Here is a 22,500-nt window from a genome sequence, read left to right as displayed (position 1 = left end):
TATTTGTTTTATATCGATGACGTTGTTTCAATGGAGTGCAACGTTATTGATTGTTATGTGACATTCTGATTGGAATTTCCCTTATTTAAAAAATATTATGATGAATAAGTTGTGATGCAGGAAGATAATAAAGATTGTAAATTGATGAATAATTGATGGGTTGGAGGAAATGACGTGAATGGAGTTGACGCAGTGATTATGGTAACGAGAGGGAGGACAATAATGTAGATGAAGAGGACGATGACATAGAAGAAGAGAAGGAGTGGTTTGGAAGATTAAGGACTGCGGGATGAAGAGAAATGTTGTTTTGTTTGTTTGTTTGGGTTTTTGTTTGTTTGTTTGTTTGGGTTTTAAAAAATAATAGGTCTACCACACTTTATATGAATTGAGATGAAGTACAAGAATGCGTTTGTGGTGAAGAAAGAGGAGGAAAAGCGTACAATAACATTAAACAACAACAACTACTACTACTACTACTACTACTACTACTACTACTACTACTACTACTACTACTACTACTACTACTGCTGCTGCTGCTGCTGCTGCTACTACTACTACTACTACTACTACTACTACTACTGCTGCTGCTGCTGCATACTACTACTACTACTATACTACTACTACTACTACTATAATAATAATAATAATATAATATAATAATAATATAATAATAATAATAATAAATGTAATAATAATAACAATATGATTACATACTATAATACACTAACTACACTAACTATAAATACTATACATACTACTACTACTTACGACTACACACACACTACTACTACTACTACTACTACTACTACTACTACTACTACTACTACACGAAGAAGAGGCAGAAGATGAATGCTATGATGGTGTTGGTGAAGGAGGAGTAGGAGTTGGAGGAATTAGAGGAGGGGGAGGAGGAGGGGGAGAAGCGAATAAGTTGAGTTCGAAATATATTGATACATTCCTGGCGTTTGAGATAAGATGGTAGCATCAGAGAACGAAAAGGATGAGCAGGAGTAAGAGAAGGTTGAGTAAGAAGAGGCGGTTGCTGTGGTGAGAATGACGAGGAAGATGGGGAGAACAATGATCTTAAAGATGGAGACATTAATGCTTCTCGCTCTAATTACAAGCTACAACTGTGTGGTCGTTAGCATCACATCGAAGTGAGCTACAGTGAGAAGGAATAAATTAAATAATCATGAAGATAGCCCTGCCTACCTTTGTATCGATTTGGATCCGGTACCTAGTGTATGCCTGTTATTGTCAAAAATTAAGTCCCTTCTTTGTACAAACAAGTCCTAATACTTGCTATTATTATTACATGGAGAAATGAAATGGAGAATTTGTCCAGCTATCAGGCGAAGGAACTTTGAAATGTGATCATGGTATTATTATTATTGTTTTGTTCTGTTTTTTGTAATTGTCTTTATATTCCTTTGGAGAAAAAGGAGAAACAAGAAGAAAGAGAATAAGAGGAAGAGGAGGAAGAGAAGGAGGAGAAGATGGAGGAGGTTGAAGAGGAGGTGGAGGGGAGGGGGATGAGGAGGAGGAGAAGAAAGAGGCATGGATTATGAATAATAATAATAAGAAGAAGAAGAAGAAGAAGAAGAAGAAGAAGAAGAAGAAGAAGAAGAAGAAGAAGAAGAAGAAGAAGAAGAAGAAGAAGAAGAAGAAGAAGAAGAAGAAGAAGAAAGAGGAGGAGGAGGAGGAGGAGGAGGAGAAGAGGAGGAGGAAGAGGAAGAGGAGGAGAACGACGACAACGACGACGACGAAGACAACGACGACGAGGAGGAGGAGGAGGAGAATGAGTAAACATGATTATTTTTTCTAAAATTAAAAGTAAATATATTGTTAAGTCAATGTTATTTTATGACACTTAGTACTAGTTTATCGTCGCCGGCACTATCTGACACGCCCTGGAAAATAAAATATACGTGAACACCTATTTTCTTTTCTTTCCTTATATCGATATAGATAAGGCCTATTGATAAGGTTTTGTCGAAATTGGATGCTTAGTGCGTAGTTCATACTTGAATGATTTTGAGGACAAATGTGCAATTTTTTTTCATTACAACTCAATATAATGGGCTTTAATCCTATGTATATTGATGTAAATTCCCATATTATTAGATATATAGTTAATCAAAAATGAAGAAGTAAATGTACCCGACAAGATCCATTCTTCTTCTTCTTTTTCTTTTTCTTCTTCTTCTTCTTCTTCTTCTTCTTCTTCTTCTTCTTCTTCTTCTTCTTCTTCTTCTTCTTCTTCTTCTTCTTCTTCTTCTTCTTCTTCTTCTTCTTCTTCTTCTTCTTCTTCTTCTTCTTTCTTCTTCTTCTTCTTCTTCTTCTTCTTCTTCTTCTTCTTCTTCTTCTTCTTCTTCTTCTTCTTCTTCTTCTTCTTCTTCTTCTTCTTTTCTTCTTCTTCTTCTTCTTCTTCTTCTTCTTCTTCTTCTTCTTCTTCTTCTTCTTCTTCTTCTTCTTCTTCTCTTTCTCTCTTCCATTCTTCTTCTTCTCTTCTCTTCTTCTTCTCTTCTCTTCTTCTTCTTCTTCTCTTCTTCTTTCTTCTTCTTCTTCTTCTTCTTCTTCTTCTTCTTCTTCTTCTTCTTCTTCTTCTTCTTCTTCTTCTTCTTCTTCTTCTTCTTCTTCTTCTTCTTCTTCTTCTCTATCATCGTCATAATCTTCCCATTCTACTACTTACAACAATAACCACTACTACTACTTCTACTACTACTTACTTTAATATTACTATCTACTACTACTACTACTACTATATACTACTACTACTACTCTATATACTATACTACTATATACTTCTAATACTACTCTCTACTACTACTACACTACTATACTCTTACAACTCTACTATACTTTTATATACTATACTACTACTACTACTTCTACTTCTATTACTACTCAAGTATGACCGAAAAGGACTCATGTTTCGTCCTAGAGCTGAATTTTTTTAAAAGTATATAAAGATGGCATAACTTATAACTGCGACATTTTATTTATGAAATTCTAATTTTATTGAGCGCTTCAGTCGTTTCGCTGACACGATCCACATGCGATTTCAAATACAATACAGAAAGATCGATATTATTTGAAATCAATAGCGTACACTTCGATCAAAAGGTGGAACTAAGTGGTTCTTGTAATGTATTGAAAACTAACTATGAGAGGAATCAATTGTAACAGGAGAAAATAACTGAAGAGCTAATTAGTAATAACTGGTAATGTTTTTACCTTATTCCATAAAAAATATCAGAACTTCGAAGTTTTGAAGAATACATTTTTATAGATTATAAAACAAATTGATATATTTTTGCCTTTTATTAGACTACTGTTGTGTTCAATTGATGTTTGCTTAGTTTCGCTGGAACTTTGTTTATTTATCAAGATGACATCTTTCAATTGCAAGGGAAACACAAAATCAATTTTAAAAATTATACTTTAACTTTCCCCCTATAGGTTGCCGACATTTTTGGCGCCGTTGTCTTTATTATATGTTAGTTTGTTCGGGGGCTGGGGAAGGGTTGGTTTTTATGATTGTGTTTTGTGTTTGTTTTGTTTTTGTTTTTATTTTTGTTTCATGTTTGTAGTTTGCTTTGTTTGTTTTTTTATTTTTTTTTTTGTTTTTTGTTTGTTTGTTTGTTTGTTTTTGTTTATTTTGTTATTTGTTTGTTTTTTATTGTTGGACTTTAGGCCTTTTCAATGCGGCATTTATCCAAAATACGAAGATTCATACGAACGATTTTACAATGAAGAACAGGGTTTCAATTTTCTTTTTTTTTAAAATTCCCCTTACACGATTAAAATCATGAATTTAGGTATCAGCTGGCTTGCGAAGGCAGTGGGGAAATTTTAGATAAACATTGTATTTATTTTCAAAACTTGAAACAGGCTTGCGATCTGCTGATCTAAAGTACGCCATTATTTATTTCTCTGCATGATGTCTTCGTTTTCGTTTTATATTCGACAATGCATTATGATTTGTATAAATTAATATTAATAGTGTGTCTTAGTTGTTTATGTGAGGTTTTAACATACAGCTGTTAATTGAATTTTTATATTGGGCGTTGTTGTCACGCTGTGTGCTTCGTGCGCTTGACTGTATGATTGCGCCAGTAATATTGCTGTCAAATTTAATGATTAACAGTTTGTGTGGTGTGTATATAGGAATTGATTCGGCGCCATAAAGAGCATTTGGTACCAAGAACGTAAATGAGAGTAAGAGAAAAAGAAAGAGAGAGAAAGAGAGAGAGAGAGAGAGAGAGAGAGAGAGAGAGAGAGATAGTAGTAGAGATAGATAGATGATAGATAGATAGATAGATAGATAGATAGATAGATAGATAGATAGATAGATAGATAGAAGTCAGAAGATAGATAGAAGAAGAGAGAGAAGAGAGAGAGAGAGAGAGAGAGAGAGAGAGAGAGAGAGAGAGAGAGAGAGAGAGAGAGAGAGAGAGAGAGAGAGAGAGATGTCATTTCTGACACCTCTGAAAAGAAACACGTTTTAAAACAAATACCGATCGATAATTTTTCGATATTTGAAGGACTAGTTATAGTCTTCTGTTACGGTTGTTGATTATTTTTTTATCCGCCTTAAACGTCAGTCAAATTTTTTATCGAGGCGCAAATGAATAATTTATTCTATTCTTTTACCATTGTTATGGCATTTGTAAGGCCAAATAATGCTTTTCTTTCATATTTTAAACTATTTGAAGTGGATTTGGGATTTCAACGATTTACATCAAGCCCAATTAATGTGCAATGCATTGCATCATTCAATCCTCTAGCAGGTCAGGCTATGTGAAATTTCAATTTTATGCAGTACCTAGGCGCCTATCCTGCGCCCTTTTTGTACTTTTACTCTAACCCTCGCAAGTTTCTATTATCGGCTATTATTTCCTACACCCTCCTGATTTGATTGATGCAACAAATAAGTAAAAGAAAAACATGTTCTAGAAATCTTGTTCTTTCGTTGTAATTGACAGCTCTAGGGGGAAAATGTAATATCGCCTAACAGCTAGTCTCGTCTGATGTGTTAAGTGTTGCTGTTGGCTATGGATCCCTTGTAAAGCGCTTTGAACATGTTGAGCTTTATATAGCACAATATCCACTAAATGTACTCAAAGCGCTTTACAAGAGGTCCCTGGTCAACAGCAACATTTAACATGCCGCCTCTTAGGCGATATTACAATTTTTCGGACAAAGACACCGCTCTTAACGGCCAGGTACTCATTTTACACCTGAGTACGGTGAGAGAATATGAGTAAAGAGCCTTTTCCAAGAACTCAACTATGCGCCGAGCGCGAGGCTCGAATCCAGGACCTTCCGATCTGAAAGCGAGTGTCATACCACTTGGCCACATAGCCGAGTCGCGGGTATTGCGCTATTTAAATGCTCAAGTTTAAATTCTAAACATAAGATGACCTCCAACTAGTTCAACAATTCTCAAACCCGATCTTATTAATCTTGTCCCAAATATTAAAACGATGTTTGTGTGCGGAAAACCACCCGCCCAAGCACAAGCAAAAACAACACACACACACACACACACACACACACACACACACACACACACACTCGTGTGTGCTGGACGACACACCAGTCACCACCGCCCACCCTTTTGAATTCCAGTGCCAATATTATATAATCATTGTAGTCATGAATCATACAGTGAACCGGCCGGTATCGAGTCTTGTGTGTTTGTCCTTTTTTATTCAAGTTTTGCCAGAAGAATTAGCATGCTGAAACATTATTCCAAGATTACAATAATAGAGCATAACATTGTAGATCTGTTGGCTCAGAGGTACAGAACCTTGTCTTGTAACGACACTAAGCGATTTTTAGTGTGGTCAGGGACCAAATTTTTAAAAAAAGGAACTTGAGATTTTATATAGCACAATATCCATTAAGTGTGCTATAAGCGCTTTACAAGGTGTCCCTAACCAAGAGCAACACTTAACATGTAGGACGAAACATGACGCCTGTTAGGCGAAATTACAATTTATTTTTCCGACAGAGGCAAAGATGTTAACGGCCAGGTACTCATTTTACACCTGAATACGATTAGAGAATGTGACTAAAGAGCCTTTTCCAAGGACTCATTCCAAGGACTCAACTATGCGCCGAGCGAGGCTCGAATCCAGGACCTTCCGATCCGAAAGCGAATGTCATACCACAAGACCACATAGATGTAAACGCCGTGTTCTTGGGTATGACACTTAACATATTGTTACAAGATTACAATAGAGAACATTATTCCAGTGTTGGTAGTTCTGCGGTACAGAGCCTCGCCTTGCGACAAAACCAAACGATTTTGACCATGGTGAGAGACCGAAATGGTGACAATTTTGTGTCCTTGAGTAAGACACTTCACATATTGTTGGAAGATTCCAATAGAGGATTTTCAGAAAAAATGTGGAACGGGAACTATGTCAATAATAATGATATATATTGTAAGGTATTGAGTCGTGCCAGATTAAAACAGAGAATAAAAATATTAGCCTGTTTTAGAGCCAAAACTCGGAATCCAATTTATATGACACCCTCCGCCTGGCTAAGAGAGGGAGATTGGAGGGCAGCCACACTTGCCACTGAGCTATCCAGCTATAAATGTCGATCGCGAGTGGGGTCTCTTCTGACACCGTGATTTTTTTATGTCTATGTTTTTATCTCGAGCCTATATTTCTCACCCATAAGTAGAGCATAATATTCATCAGGTGTAAGTAGCTCAGTGGTACAAAACTTCATCTGGTAATAACCCCCCCCCCCCCCCCCCCAAAAAAAAAAAAAAAAAAAACACAAACACACACACACACACACACACACACACACACACAACAAAGGCAACAAAAATACGAGCCTATATATAGCTCAATATCTACCAAACGTGCTCATTGCGCTTTACAATGACAATGGGTTCCTATCAAACAGCAGCACTTAACATGTAGGACAAGACATGACGCCTGTTAGGCGATATTACAAATTTTTTTTCCGACAGAGACAAAACTGTTAACTATCAGATACTCATTTTACACATGAATACGATGAGAGAATCTGAGTAAAGATCATTTTCTTAGGACTCAACTACGCGCCGCTCAGAGCGGACTCGAACCCAGGACCTTCCAATCCGAAGACGAGTGTCATACCACTAGATTACATGGACGCACAAAGACAATCGATGATAGAGCTTTATGAGTGAGGGATGGTTGACATTGATGTGTCCTTGCATAAGGCACTGAGCACACATAAGATCTCAATCGACTCAGATATGAATTAGTTCAGTTCTGACGATGGAAAGAGTGCTGGTATAAACAAAGGATGCCTAAAAGTGACTTGTATTGCATTAAATGACCCCCTCAGCCCACCCAAGACTGATTAGGTAGCTAGATTTATCAAATCGATAGACTATCGTCCCTTCAAAAGGATAGCAAGCAATTTTATAGTCCGATTCAATGCTGCATAAAGCGGTATGAACTCCTGCTCTGAAAAACGTTCCTCGTGTTAAGCACTCTTTTACAAGACTTTCTCGGCAGTAAGTTGTAATCAGTTTTCTCAATGTAAACATTGTGCTTTGAACGGAAATTATTCGAATCTTTTTGACTTAAAAAGGTCCTTGGAATACATCAGTAGCCTTGATTTTGTGTGGCTCTCCCATCGTACTTTGCCAATTCAAATGTGATCGGATCTATCCCCCCAAATGTTGCCAAATCTGTCAGATTCTGTTCGGAGTTTAAAAAATCATTTTGGCCAGGAAAATGGACTTCAAATACTATTTGATTAACATGGCCGACAACTTGTCAAAAATTCTATGGACAATTCAATGAAGTCTGAGGTTTGAGATTAATTTGAGAAATGGATCGATTGGTATTTGAAACAAGAAACAGAAGTTGAGCAATTATATAGATCAATATCCACTAAATGTGCTCAAAGCACTATACAAGTGTCTCTCGCCAAATGCATCACTTAATATGTATGACGAGACATTATGAATGTTAGGTGATATTACAATGTTTTTCGGATAAAGACAGCAAGCAGTGTTACCGGCCACGTACTCATTTTGAATCTGTGTACGGTGAGGGAATGTGAGTAAAGAGCCTTTTTCGAAGGACTCAATTAAGCGCTGCTCGCACATAGCGCGACTCGAACCATTGACCTTCCGGTCCGAATGCGAGTGTCATACCACTAGACCACATAGCAACACAAACGTCTTCTTGCAGAAATGAATAAAACCTGTTTTGTCAGAGTACCACAGAAATGCCCGAGTTGACAGATGACACTCAGCCTTGAGATTTTTTTTTTCCAATTGCCAAGTGAATGGCCACGAAAGCCAAGAGAAAACTGAACCGGATAAAATGGTACAGATATAAACTATTTCAACATTCAGCCGACCAATGGCAAAGAAAGTTAAAATATTTTAATCTTTTAATTATATCCACTGCTCCCGTCCCCTTTTTTCAACATTACGAATACTATAGAGAGTTATCTCTTTCAAAGTAAAATCGAATAGAGCCTTGCAGATTTTATGGATCGTCCTACATGTTAAGTCTTGCTGTTGACTTTGACTCCTTGTAAAGCGATTGGAGCACATTTAGTGGATATTTCTATAAAAAACTTCTGTGTGGGAAGATGCATCAGAATAGAAGCTATAAAAAAAAATAAGAAGGAGTGAAATATCTGTTCAATGTTACAGTTATCGTTTAACGTTATAACAAGTGTAACTAAATGACAAATTGCCATATTTATGGACAATAAAGATCTATAATTATTATTATTATTATTATTTATTATATTATTATATTATTATTATTATTATTATTATTATTATTATTATTATTATTATTATTATTATTATAAGCCGACAGTACATTGATTTGTCCAGTGCTCAATCAATCCATCCATTGGGATACTGGAGCTATTGTCAAATTAGATATAGTGTGATTTTAAATTCATTGGGTCTGTGTAAAGGTGTGGTTTTTTTTTTTCTTAGCAATGTTTCCACCAACAGTTAGCGTCATATTACTTTTACTGTAATATTTGGAAAGAAAATGTGTTTCATTAAAAATCCGTTAGAGTTGAAGAAAAAGTCTGACAGTCATATTTTTTTTTCACGGAATTAACCGCTAGTCTCTTATGTAAAACCTTTGTATATATATATATATATATATATATATATATATATATATATATATATATATATATATATATATATATAGGCAATTAGATTTAATTAATGAATTTAGATTCACGAATAAACGTGCTTGTGATTCATTTTGCGAGAAAAACACTTATGCAAAATAAACATTTAAAAAAAATAATTGATGCAGCAGTTGTCCAGGAAGGGTCAATTAAAACAACACTAGCCCATCTCTTCTTTCCTATAGGCTATCAATGGTGGATGTTTGTCTGGGCTGTGTTTATTCTCGGTGCGTTCAAAGAACAGTGTAGATCATTTGGTTTGAATCATGAGCGTCCAAGAAAAGTATATTTGCCTGAGCGTTAAATACCTCGCAACTCGATTCTTTAGATTATCAAGTGAAATTTCCCAGGAGCTACCAGTTTGGCCATTCACCATATGTGATCTATCATTAGATTTTACTTATTAAAGAGTCATTACTCGTATTCTAATTATCCATTACAATAATTTGTTTATTCACCATCTATTCAAATTGAGTTGTTTTTTTGTTTTGTTTTGTTTGTTTTGTTTTTTTTTTGTTTTTTTTTTATTGTTGCCAGGATACTAGTAATTAATATATCAGTATGTTGCCTTACTCTAACCAATAAGCAATGACCACAAAGTAAATATTTAATTTATCTGGCAGCCTAAAAATAAATATTGAATCTCAATACAGTTGCTAGTTCCTGAACACCGTATTTCTTCTACAAATAAAAAAAAGTGAACAGCATTTCTATTGTGTGTCTACATCTCCGTTTCTAAGCTCGGGCTTAATTTCCAAAAACGTAATCTCTAGACGTTCCAAATTCAAAATGTGGTGATATTCTTTATTTTCTCCGTAATTTTCATCGAACAGTCGATAAATTTGATTTAAAATAGATAGGCAGAAATTGTGTAGTCTTGTATTATTCAATATTGAAATATGCTTATCTTTGAAATGTAATAAACGATCAAACATATACAATATATAATATATACATATACATACAATATGTTATTATAAATATTTTTATATTGAAATCAAAGTCAGAAACATTATTATTTTCTTTATGGAACAATTCATTGGTGAGCAACATATTAAATAAGATACTACGACCCATCATATGTCTTTGCTTTCTATAACGGCAATCATTGTATAAATAATAGATGGATGCTATCTCTTATTTCCTTACCGGTAAGTACAACACCGTTAGTCAAGTCTATTTATTTAAAACAAAAATAGATAGCTAACTTATTTAGGTTATATGTGACCCATATCCTCAAAACAATACTTAGCTGGAATGATTCAGGCGCTAAATATGTGTTATGGCCAACTATATCCGACTATAGATAGAACGAAATTGACGTTACTCACATATTTGTTATTGTTTTTAGCCAGCTATTTTTTATGAATAGTTCTCACTAAATTGAATAATCAGACTATAAATATTTATTTAAGGTTACACATTGTTTTGTGTGTTTGGTGCGTTATATTCGGCTGGCGGGTATTATGAAGTTTTTAAAAACTAAGCGCGTGGCATCCATTGCTGTGAGGACAGAATGGTGATATTAAACTTCTAATGCACCAGAGAAAGATAACAGTGCCCACTTTGCGCTCTACCAACTGAGCTATCTGAATCCATAGGCAGAACGAGCAAACTAAAGTCTTATCTCAAATGATACGGTTTTTAATCTGGTAGGAATGTTTGTCATTTTAAAAAAGTAGTTACATTGGTTATGCTTTTGGAAAAAAAAATATAAATTTATTGATATCTTTATTCCATTGCCCTGGTTTAGTAAACTTACAAAGCATAACGGATTTATGTTACTACTATTTATAACTATACAATATCACATAATACATAATATATAATATATTTAAAGACAAATTTGAATGCTTCCTTGAATATGTGATCGACCGACTCAGACAAGTATTATTTCGAGGTTAACCAGATTCCTAAAATCTAATGTAATGCTAAAATAATCTGAAATAAGAACTTTTTAAAAACTTTTCGTAGCTTTAAGAAAACAAATCGATTTTCCTCAATAAATAGTTAAACCTTAACCCTAATTTTAACATCTAAATCAACCCGATCTAATTTTTAAAAAATGAGCTTTCATATAGCGCAATATCCATTAAACGTGCTCAAAGCCCAAAACGCCTTACAAAGGGTCCTTGACTTACAGCAACACGTAACATGTAGAATGAGACATGACGCCTATTAGGCGATATCATAATTCTCTTCAGACAAACACTTCGCTGTTAACAGCCAGGTACTCATTTAAAACTGAATACGGGGAATAAAGAGCCTTTTCCAATGACTCAACTATGCACCGCTCGGGTTTCGAAACCCAGGACCTTCTATTCCGAGCGCGAGTGTCATACCACAAGACCACATAGCCGCACGAAACCGCTTTGAGGCAATAGGTCACATATATGACCCATGGTCTCAAAGCGGGGTGAACTATTTGCTAAAAATAGAATTTATATTTATATAATATATTTATGGGTTAATATCTCTTCCATAAAAAGTAAAAAGTAGCCACCCAGAGCCGTTAGACCCCTGCGCCCAGGTTTATCCCGGTTTCTATAGCGTGAAACGGACAGTAGCAATTGCTTGTTACCCTTTTCATAGGATGCTGCTAGTTTATTGCAAAGTTCCGCCAGATCTAACAGACCCAGCTACCGAAGGAGTCAGAAAAAAAAATTCGATTGCACCCGGGATCGATCTCGGTCCCTTTGTGTGTGAAGCAAGTGCTCTACCAACTGAGCTATTGGGACCTCCATCCCTTCTCTTCCATATGGTTGAAAATAAATACAATTTCTGGCATTGCACGAAGCTCCAAGTTTCCATTTCTCGTTATCTTTATTCTAAATTCACTTTTAGGGGTCCAATTCATCCAGACATAATACCGTTTTGAGACGATGGGTCACACATTATATTATTCACCGTTCATAATTTTCCATAGATTATCAACTGATTCGTGACGAATACTCATATCGATACAGTCAATACAGGCGAGTCGATTCTATTGATTTGAAATATATATTTTTATTGTTGGCGAATGTATTCAAATTCATTTAAGCATATAATATTGCAAATAAATAAAATATCTTTCCTAATAAAGTTTCCAATGTTTGAGCTTTTGACCGATAGAGAATCCTTTATATGAATTGTTTTGGTAAATAGTTTACAGTTGACTCTCAATGGAGACTCTTTGGAAGTTACTGAAGCTCTCATAGGTCAGTCGGCGTCACTCTACGTGAAGTTATTTACGAGTATGATGACCCGCATTCTTGTTGGTTTCGAGAATATCATGTAAAAAAAATAACCCTTCAACATAAAACTAGGCTTTAATTAATTAATTTAATTTTTGTTTGGGCGTGTGCATGACCGACATTCATGTGACACATCCATTCCATATCATTTCGAATAAAAAAATTGTTAATGTTGGTATCAAGTCTCCATTTATATATATATATATATAATATATATATATATATATATATATATATATATATAATATATATATATATGTATATATATATATATTATATATATAATATATGTGTGTGTGTGCGTGTGTGTGTGTGTGTGTGTGTGTAGGTTCATATTATTATATGTCGTTCAACAATATTTCTTTCAAGATATTCCTTAGCGAAGAAAGGGCATTAACACATATATTAGCAAATTCATATACTATATATATATATATATATTATATATATATATATATATATATATATATATATAGGGGGGTGTGCGAGTGTGTGTGTGTGTGTGTGTGTGTGTGTGTGTGTGTGTGTTTTGGGGGGTTTTCTTTGAAAACTTTAAGCTAAAAAGAATCATTCATCCTTAGACTCTATTATCTACCTATGTATCAATAGAAATCTGCAGAGTTGCGTAATACTATAATATAACATTATAATATTATAACATTAATATAGATACCCTCACTCATGCGTCATATCACGAACTCCCATTGAATGCGTAGAAAATAAAACCTAGGTCTCTAAATATAATTAGGCTACAACTGTTTTAGTCATGACTTGTATAAAACACGATACAACCCTTTATTTCTAGGTTATTTATAGAAATATGTCCGTGCATCGTTTTCAAGTCGGTTAAATGGGCGTAAATTTAGAAGAAAAAAACAATGGTTTTAAAAAGTTGAGATTTATATCGAGCAATGTCCACTAAATGTGCTCAAAGTACTTTACAAGGAGCCCCAACCCAATTGCAACACTTGACAAATAGGAGACATGACGCATATGAGGTGCTATTGCATTTTTTTATCGACAGACACATCGCTGTTACTGGTCTATGTGAATGTGTGTGTGCGTGCGTGTGTGTGTGTGTGTGTGTGTGTGTATGTTTTTGTGTGCATATTATATCTGTCTACCTATCAATCTTTATTTCCATCTATCTACCTGACTATCTGACTGTGTCTGTCTATCTACCTGCCTACCTATCTATCTTTATCTCTTATCTGTCGCTAATTTCTTTATTCGTCTAGCACCGTTTGGATATGCCTTTGAAATATTTTGTAGACTAGCCGCATTAGCTTAATGTCAACCGATGCTTCCCACCTCCCCCCCCCCCCCCCCCCCCCCTTCCAATATTACAGCCAAAACCCTGCTTAATTTTTGCTCCCTATCTTCAAAATCGCTAATCGTACTTCGTCTTATGATAAACAAACTCAATCAGATTGAATATCAATGTCAATGTCTATAGAGCCGGAGTTCATCACGGTTTCTATTGCGCGAAACAGACAATAGCAATTGCTTGCTACCCTTTGGATAGGACGATGGTCTATGGCAAAAAGTACTTTCCGACAGCTCTAACAGTCTCAGCTACCGAATCATTACTGGGAGGACAGGGGTTGGGGTCAGGAAAAAAAATCTCGGCTATACCTGGGATTGATCTCGGACCCGCTTCGTGTGAAGCAGGTGCTCTACCAACTGAGCTTTTGGGACCACCAATCCTTATTGATGTTTTGCGCTTAGCCCAAAATCTCATAACATCCGCCAGTCGGATATAACGTACCAACACACAAAACTAAGTGTAACCTTGAACATTTATAGTCTGATTGATATACTTAACTCAAAAAAATGGCTGGCTAAAAAGAATAACAAAGAGCACAGTGACGTCACTTTCGTTCCTTCTATAGATAGTTCGAAGATGACGTCACTCAGGTCTTTGTTATTGGTTTTTTTTTTTTTTTGTTTTTTTTTTTGTTGTTTTTTTTTTTTTTTTTTGCCATCCGCGTTTATGAGTAATGCTCACTGAACTGTATTAACCTGACTATAAACGTTCATGGATACACACAGTTTTGTGTGTTGGTCCGTTATACTTCCGGATGGCAATGTTATGAGCTTCTTAGCCAAGCGCATACTATCTATACGCTGTTGTTATTCAAGCCCTTCAAGCAGGACGTATTGCATATCAGATTATTTGTGACAAAATTTGGTCTGTTACGGTTGGCTTTTTAAACCAACCTGAGATTGTACTTTGAAAACAAAATAATACATTATAGAAAAGTAGAATACCACAACAAACCTGTCAGAAACTAAGGCATTTGTATCGAAGATAGATGTCACCTCAACACTAACTGTGGACAGTAAATCAAAGAAAATATAGTGCAAAAGGTTAAGTTTAGTGATAACTAATCACCAAAATAGCGATCTAAAAACAACAACAAAGAGATGAGTGACGTCAGTACCGTTCCTTCTATAACTGTGTAATTTTAGGAATTGCTGTGTTAAAAATTAAACTGGACGGTCACCCTATCCGGCTAGTGGGCATATGATATAGCCGTACTCTGAAAAAAAAACAAACAAGACATTAAAAACAAATTGGCCATAAACTCGTCCTTCTAATATCGATCTATTTACCCACATTTATTTTATTTACGCCAGTAAACTTTTAGTTCAAATAGTGATCTTGCTGACCCAAATTTATTTGTTATTTACCTTAGACAAATTAATGTTAACATGACCCACATTTGTTTACATTGACATCAAAAACAGTTCCTTCACACTTTTTGTTTTCATTCGGCTCCTAAATGTTAGCTTAAATATTGATCTTACATGACCCATATTATATTTTCATATACGCCATAAAACTTAGACTCAAATATTAATCAATTTCCCTATATTTATTTTCATATACGCCAGCAAACGTTAAATTCAAAGAAATACGGATCTATGAAACATGACCCATATTATGTTTTCACATACGCCCGAAAACTTACACTTCAGATATTGATACTTTTTCTTTTTAATTTACGTCAGAAAACTTTTTCAAAATTGATCTATTTAGGCCCACTTTTTCATCTCTGTTAGAAAATGTTACTTTGAATTTTGATCTTACAAGACGTATTTTATTCGCAAGTCTGAAAACCCAAATTGTTATGTGCTCATCATTGTTGTAATGAAAATACTCTCCATTACAACATTTTTGTCCATAATGGCGTCCGATTAGGAGATTTACAAAGAGGTGAACGTTGAATTTACATGACCTACATTATTTTTCTTTCATCTACGTCAGAGAAAACGTTTACTTCAAATAATGATCGATCAATAATATTAATAATATGGGGTTATTTTTAAATTTACGCCAGAAATTACCAGTTAACGAGAATTCGTGCGGTATTTGATTGCGAAAAGGGAATTCTTTTAAGCTATGCCTCAACCCACTTCTTACCAACTCTAGGAAAAGTATCATATTCGTAGTCATTAGATAAACATTTTTAAAATTCAGATTTATTTTATACATCACAAAATCTGAAGAATAATCTTTGTTAGAACTATTTGATTAGATAATTGTAAAGCTCGTCCTGATGAACAAATTAGGTATAGTATGTATCAGGTAGTCACAGAAAAAGTAACTGCCTGCTCTTTGTCGGCTTGTATCTCTGAGACTCTTCATAAGATTTCTTTCAAATTCAAAACACAAATTAAAACAAATCCTACGTAATTGTCAAAATTTTATGAATAGACCTATGAATTTAGGAACAAAAAAGAGCTTGATTTTTTTTCAAACCCGTGTTCAGAAATATCTAGAATATCAGAGAAAAATGACGCAACATTGCCGAGTAAATTGGGCGATGATTTTAACTTGTGTTGCCATATAATTTAGCAAACATTATTTCACCATAAACGTTATTTTCATCATAATTCTCTTCATTGTGTAAGAAACCAAATAGTTCTACAGTGCAGAATGAATTATAGTTTTGATAGATATGTAACTGGATGTGCATAGAGTTACACAGGCATAGCAACAAGTGTCTTCTTTAAAGAATTACAACGCGTAATTGCCACAATAATTTGCGTCATCTTTTCGCCGATATAACATTTTTGGTGGTGTTACAAGATTTTATATTATTCAAAAACCGCTCATCCATTTGCAATTCTATTGGCAAAAAATGGTTCTAATATTTGGAAAATATGTCTTTATAACGTTATTACAATAGAAAGATATAAACAGCGGCATGTTTTTTGTTACCACCTGATATTTATCAATTTAGAGTTTTTTAAATAGAACAGTGAGAGAGAAAGAGAGAGAGAGAGAGAGAGAGAGAGAGAGAGAGAGGTAGATAGATAGATAGGTAGATAGATAGAGAGTGAGTGAGAGAGAGAGAGAGAGAGAGAGAGAGAGAGAGAGAGAGAGAGAAATTTGAATGGATTGATGTTATTGTTATGCGCCTAGAGCTTTATTGTATAGAGGATTGGGCGCAATATAAATAAATTTCATTAAATTTCAATATTGTATTACATCATCATTTTTGTTGCGCGTTGAAGAAGGATTTGAACCAGAGACTTTTACTGGTTGTGAATGCTGTTTACATTCACTGCTTGAGTCTGAATGTCTCCATTGGTAGAGCATTGCATTCATTCTCCTCATGAAAAAGGCAACAAGTAACAATTCCGGGTGCAGTACACTTTTTTCTTCAAAACCGTCTGCCCACCCATCATGCAGTGGTTGAGTGCTTGGACCTGATAGTTTCAGTGGGAATAAAGCTAAAGGAAAATGACGCAAGGGTAGCAAGCAATAGTTAATGTCCGTTTTGCCATTCAGAAATAACTATAAATTCAGCTATATAAGACTTGTGGTTTCAGAGTCAATTAGATCAAAGGTGTATATTCGCAACTTGAGCTTGAACTTGAGACTTTTTTTATAGCGCATATCCATTAAATATGCTCAAACTCTTTACAAATGTCCAAAGCCAACAGCGACACTTAAGATATAATGCGAGACAACGCCTATGAGGTGCTTTTACAATTATTTTTACAGATAACGTCGTTACCGATCAGGTAATCATTTTACACTTGAATGCGGTGAGATAACAAGAAAAAAAGCTTTCTCCGAGAACTCAATTTTCGCCGCCTAAAGCGGGACTCGAACAAAAATCTGTCATTATGTCATTGGACCACAAAACAGTGCAGGACACATGGAATTATGTTTCCATTTTATACTGTACATGTTGCCTGCTAGGCATCATATTTGTAGGTCCTACCACTCTTACAAAATCAGTTTTTGCCTATAACCAACTACTAATTATCACCTGAGTCGAGTGGGTAATTTTTGCCTTACCCATGAACACAACTCCATAACCACATTATTTTATTACCGACTTATCTTGTTAGACCAGTTCGTATTTTCTATTCCTATAAGTACGCCGATGTATAAATAGAAAGCTGACTTGCATTAGAAATGGCAGAACTAAATCAACACGGAAGAGAATCAGATACCCAAAGGAGAAAGAAAAATACAAGAAAAAAAGTTGAGCTTTGAGCTTTTTTATATAGCGCAATATCCACTAAATATGCTCAAAGCGCTTTACAAGAGGTCCCTGGCCAACAGCAACATTTAATATGTAGGATCGGACATGACGCCTGTTAGGCGATATTACAATTTTTCGGACAAAGACAACGCGCTTAACGGCCAGGTACTCATTTTAAACCTGAGTACGGTGAGAGAATGTGAGTAAAGAGTATTTTCCAAGGACTCAACTATGCGCCTAGCGAGGCTCTAACCCAGGATCTTCCGATCCGAAAGCGAGTGTCACACCACTTAACCACATAGTCGCACAAAAAAATCATCTTTAAAAATCACCCTGCCTCCCCAGTCGAAGCGGGCAAATTTTTAAGTATTTTTCTTTCTTGTGTTCTGTTTGTCTGGCACTGCTTCATATAAAACTTTTTATATGTATACAATACGCCAGTGCCTGCTTCTCAGTTTTGTTACTTTGATATAATATCTTCTCCACTAAGATTCTAAGCACAAAAACTGCATTTATTTATCGCCTGCTGAATTGAATAGGGTCAGTGGAGTTGAACAAACAACTAGAGACATGAATGAAATACGTAGAAAGATATGATGACGTCGTCTACACATCCAGACAAAAGAAACCGGATTTAATTCTATGGTTTAGGGAGGGTGGACCCGTAGAGATTTAGAAAGATTGATAACTGACAGAAAGGAGAAGGTGGGCAGTTATAATGTATAAAGCTCGCTTTGTCCCGAGTCGTCTGTTTTCGTGCCATCGTGTTTTGGGGAGTTTATCTGAATTGACAAGCATGAAATAGTAATAATAATAATAATAATAATAATAATAATAATAATAATAATAATAATAATAATAATAATAATAATAATAATAATAATAATAATAATATTTCTATAGTGCCTTTCGTCGAAACCTCAAAGCGCTTTAAAATCCAAGAAAAAACATCACCAATACTTAACATACACCACATTTAAAATTCAATTAAGTAGATATTTTCTGTAAAGATATGCCTTCAGGTTTTTGTTTTTTTTTTTGGAGAAAATCTATAGAGCTCTAATATCTCACAGATTGATGGAGATCATTCCAAATCGTGGGTTTTAGGAGACGAAGAAGAAGAAGAAGAAGAAGAAGAAGAAGAAGAAGAAGAAGAAGAAGAAGAAGAAGAAGAAGAAGAATTAATATCTTTACTACACTGAACATTCTTAAGGCCAAACTATTAAATTCAAGAACCGATCAAATCGAGAAAAATTTTCATTCGTGTGAAAAGGGGTTGGTTTTTAAATAAGAAATAACACCGATGAGGTCATTGCAGGGGTATAATAAAAATATTCTTTACCTCGTGAATGTGAAATTTTCGAACCCTCACCTCCGGGCGATCCCACGGTCATGCAGTGGTTCGGGGAACTTCTTCGAAATACCAAAAGTATGAGTTCAAGAATACGATATTAAAATTATATCTTATCCTATTTTGGGAGTCTCGATAGCTCATGTCGTAGAGCAGTTGCTTCACATGCAAAGGGACCATGAGATCGATCCCGAGTGCAGTCCTTATTTTTCTCTAACCCCCCCCCCCCCCCCTGTTCACCCAGGCAGTGATTTTATAGCTTGGTCTAATAGATCGGGCGGAAAGTACTTTGCAATAGACTAGCGTCCTACGCAAAGGACACCAAGCAATCGCTATTGTCCATTTCACGCTATAGAAACAGGGATGAACTCCAGCTCCATGGCTGGGTCTAATTAATGGCTCCAAATGACTTCTTTATACAATCTCACTTAATTTATTCTTTATGTTGCCATTGACAGGCGCCAATGCGGATGAATCCTTGAACGCTGTGATAGCCGCCAGCGTTGTGGCTGGTTTGTTGTTGATTATGATCATCTGTGCTGCCGTTTTCTTTGCCATCAAATGGTAAGTTAATGAATTTAGTAGTAGGTTCTTTTTAAAAAAAGAGCTTTTATATAGAGCAATATCCACTAAATGTGCTCAAATCGCTTTACAAGGGCTCCCTGGTCAACAGCAATATTTAACACGTAGGACGGGACATGCCGCCTGTTAGGCGATATTACAATTTTTCGGACACAGACACTGCTGTTAACGGCCAGTACTCATTTTACACCTGAGTACGGTGAGAGAATGTGAGTAAAGAACCTTTTCCAAGGACTCAACTATGCGCCGAGCCCGAGGCTCGAACCCAGGACCTTCTTATCCGAAAGCGAGTGTCATACCACTAGACCACATAGCCGCATAGGTTCTTTAGTTAAATCGTCCATGAATATTTTTCTCGCGGCTAAAATGGCTTCAACAGTCATGACGTCACTTCCTTCGTAATGACGCACAGTATCTTAGTAACTGGCTCTAAACTATCGGTACAATGGCGGACACCTTTTTGAAATATTTCTCCGACGAGCATAAAAGTGTATCCAGAGGAGAAAAACATTATAAATATGATCATGTCTTGACTTTTATATAGTCTGATCACATGACATATGAAAATTTCAAGCCAGCATGAAGAATAAAAAGTACCAATTTTCTTTGTTTAGAACCACGCTGCTCGCCGTCTCTGGGCGACGTGATATCAGACTATTGAATCCAATTTCCAAAGTTTTTAGATTTAAAATGTAAATTTTAAAAATAAAACTAAACATTTATATAGCGCATTTCAAATGGACTGACCATGATCAATGCATGCACTTTGCCATGATTTATTTATTCCTCAGTAGGCTCAGTATATCCTCTCTCTTTTCATTGGGCTCTCTTTTCATGGACTTTGAAAACAGAAGTTTCACTGAATGCGACGACTTAACCAAACACAAAAGACGCTGGACAAAATTAGTTGAAGGCCGAAACCGCTTATTATATCGATTGTGTCTGTAGCATCTCACAGAGGAATCCACTATTTACTGTACAGCACATTTATTCCTTTGAGAACGTTTAGTGAATTTTGCACGATATATAAAGGAAGTGACTATTCTCACCCCCCGAATGCTAGTCTTCATAATAGTACACCCCGGATGCTAGTCTTCATAATAGTAGTCCACAATTGTTGTATGTTTAATCCAAAGGTTGTAATGCAGTAATTTGTTAAGTTTCTTGTCACAAGTTGCACAATTAAAAAAAAAAATCAATCAAATCCAAATCGCAAAAAGCCGGCGACGTTTTTTTCGGTAATCCAATCGGCCGGGGGGGGGGGGGGGGGGGGTTCTTTTGCATTTAAAAAAATCAGATTGCTGATATGCACTAATGCTTGATACATTCATTTTTTTTTTCATTTCCATATTTTTCTTTTCTTTTTTCTAGTCAGAGAAGGAGAAAGCCCAAACATGTTGTCACCAAGCCTCAACAACAAAGACCTGTCATGAATCACCCGACTCTTGTCTCCCAAAAGAGTAGGACGCTGGAGATTCCCCAATTACACGGATCTCCCAAAGGTATTTTTATTTTAGAAAGAACGAAATTGACGTCACTCATCTCTTTGTTATTGTTTTAATACACCCAAAGGTATTTTTATTTTAGAAAGAACGAAATTGACGTCACTCATCTCTTTGTTATTGCTTTCCTTATCGGTGATTAGTTCTCACTAAATTATAGATAGAACAAAGATGACGTCACTCAGGTCTTTGTTATTGTTTGTTTTTTGCCATCCACGATTATGAGTACTTTTCATTAAACGGTATTAACCAGACTATAAAAGTTCATCGTTACACAAAGTTTGATCAGATATCAAATATTGATCAGTTCAAAGAGAATTCCCAGGATTGAGAGTTTTTGCCAAGATGAATGTCATTTAGATCGATCAGTATTTGAAGGACGAGTTTTTCTGACCAAATTTTTAAATACGAGTTGTTTTTTTTTCGATGGTGCAGCAGTCAACTGGTAAATGTATATGTATTACTAATCGATTTTATCTCTTTCTCCCTCCCCGTTTATCATAGGCAAAGCTTTTACACAAAATGCATTGTCTCCACGACACAGACCGCCTGTCATGTTCTACACAATGACCCAAGCCCCTCGTGTGCCTGGGCCCAACCATCCCGATGTCATTCCCATCGGGCCCCGTCATCCCTACAGACCGGGCTCGAATATGGGCCAACCTGTTATCTTTTTAGACTGGACGGGAGGCATGTCTAGAGGTAGGAACAATATATAACGTACTAACAGATTTTGATTGGGTCAAATTTGTCATTCATTTATAAAAGTCATTGCCCATCGCCCAATTAATACTCTGTACAAAATATGGGTATGACCTGTGCAGTAATTGGCTTCTACAGTCATGACGTCACTTCCTTCGTAATGACGCATAGTAACTTAGTAACTGGCTCTAAACTGTCGGTACAATGGCGGATGCCCTTATGAAATATTTCTGCGACGAGCATAAAAGTGTATCCAGAGGGGGGGGGGGGGGGGGGAAACATTATAATTATAAATAAGATCATGTTTTGACTTTTATACATTCTGATCACATGACATATGAAAAGTTCTAGCCAGCATGAAGAATAAAAAGTACCAATTTTCTTTGTTTAGAACCACGCTGCTCGCTCGACGTGACATCAGA

The 22,500-nt window shown here is 35.6% G+C and overlaps 1 protein-coding gene across 3 annotated transcripts in view; it reads left to right on the top strand.

Annotated features, from left to right (window-relative positions):
* Positions 1-22,500, top strand: part of LOC144973110 (uncharacterized) — a 41,507-nt gene that overhangs the window by 5,457 nt on the left and 13,550 nt on the right. For all 3 annotated transcript variants that reach the window (XM_078915157.1, XM_078915156.1, XM_078915155.1), the window contains exons 3-5: positions 19,751-19,856; positions 21,246-21,376; positions 21,881-22,078. In XM_078915157.1, coding sequence (XP_078771283.1) covers positions 19,751-19,856; positions 21,246-21,376; positions 21,881-22,078 — 435 coding nt within the window. The remainder of the gene's footprint in view (positions 1-19,750; positions 19,857-21,245; positions 21,377-21,880; positions 22,079-22,500) is intronic.

Source organism: Berghia stephanieae, chromosome 5 (genome assembly GCF_034508935.2).
Source record: "Berghia stephanieae isolate SIO BIC M18660-M18661 chromosome 5, UCSD_Bste_1.3, whole genome shotgun sequence".
Lineage (NCBI taxonomy): Eukaryota > Metazoa > Mollusca > Gastropoda > Nudibranchia > Aeolidiidae > Berghia > Berghia stephanieae.
Note: the sequence above shows the minus strand (reverse complement) of the source record. Positions and strands in the feature narration are given on the sequence as shown.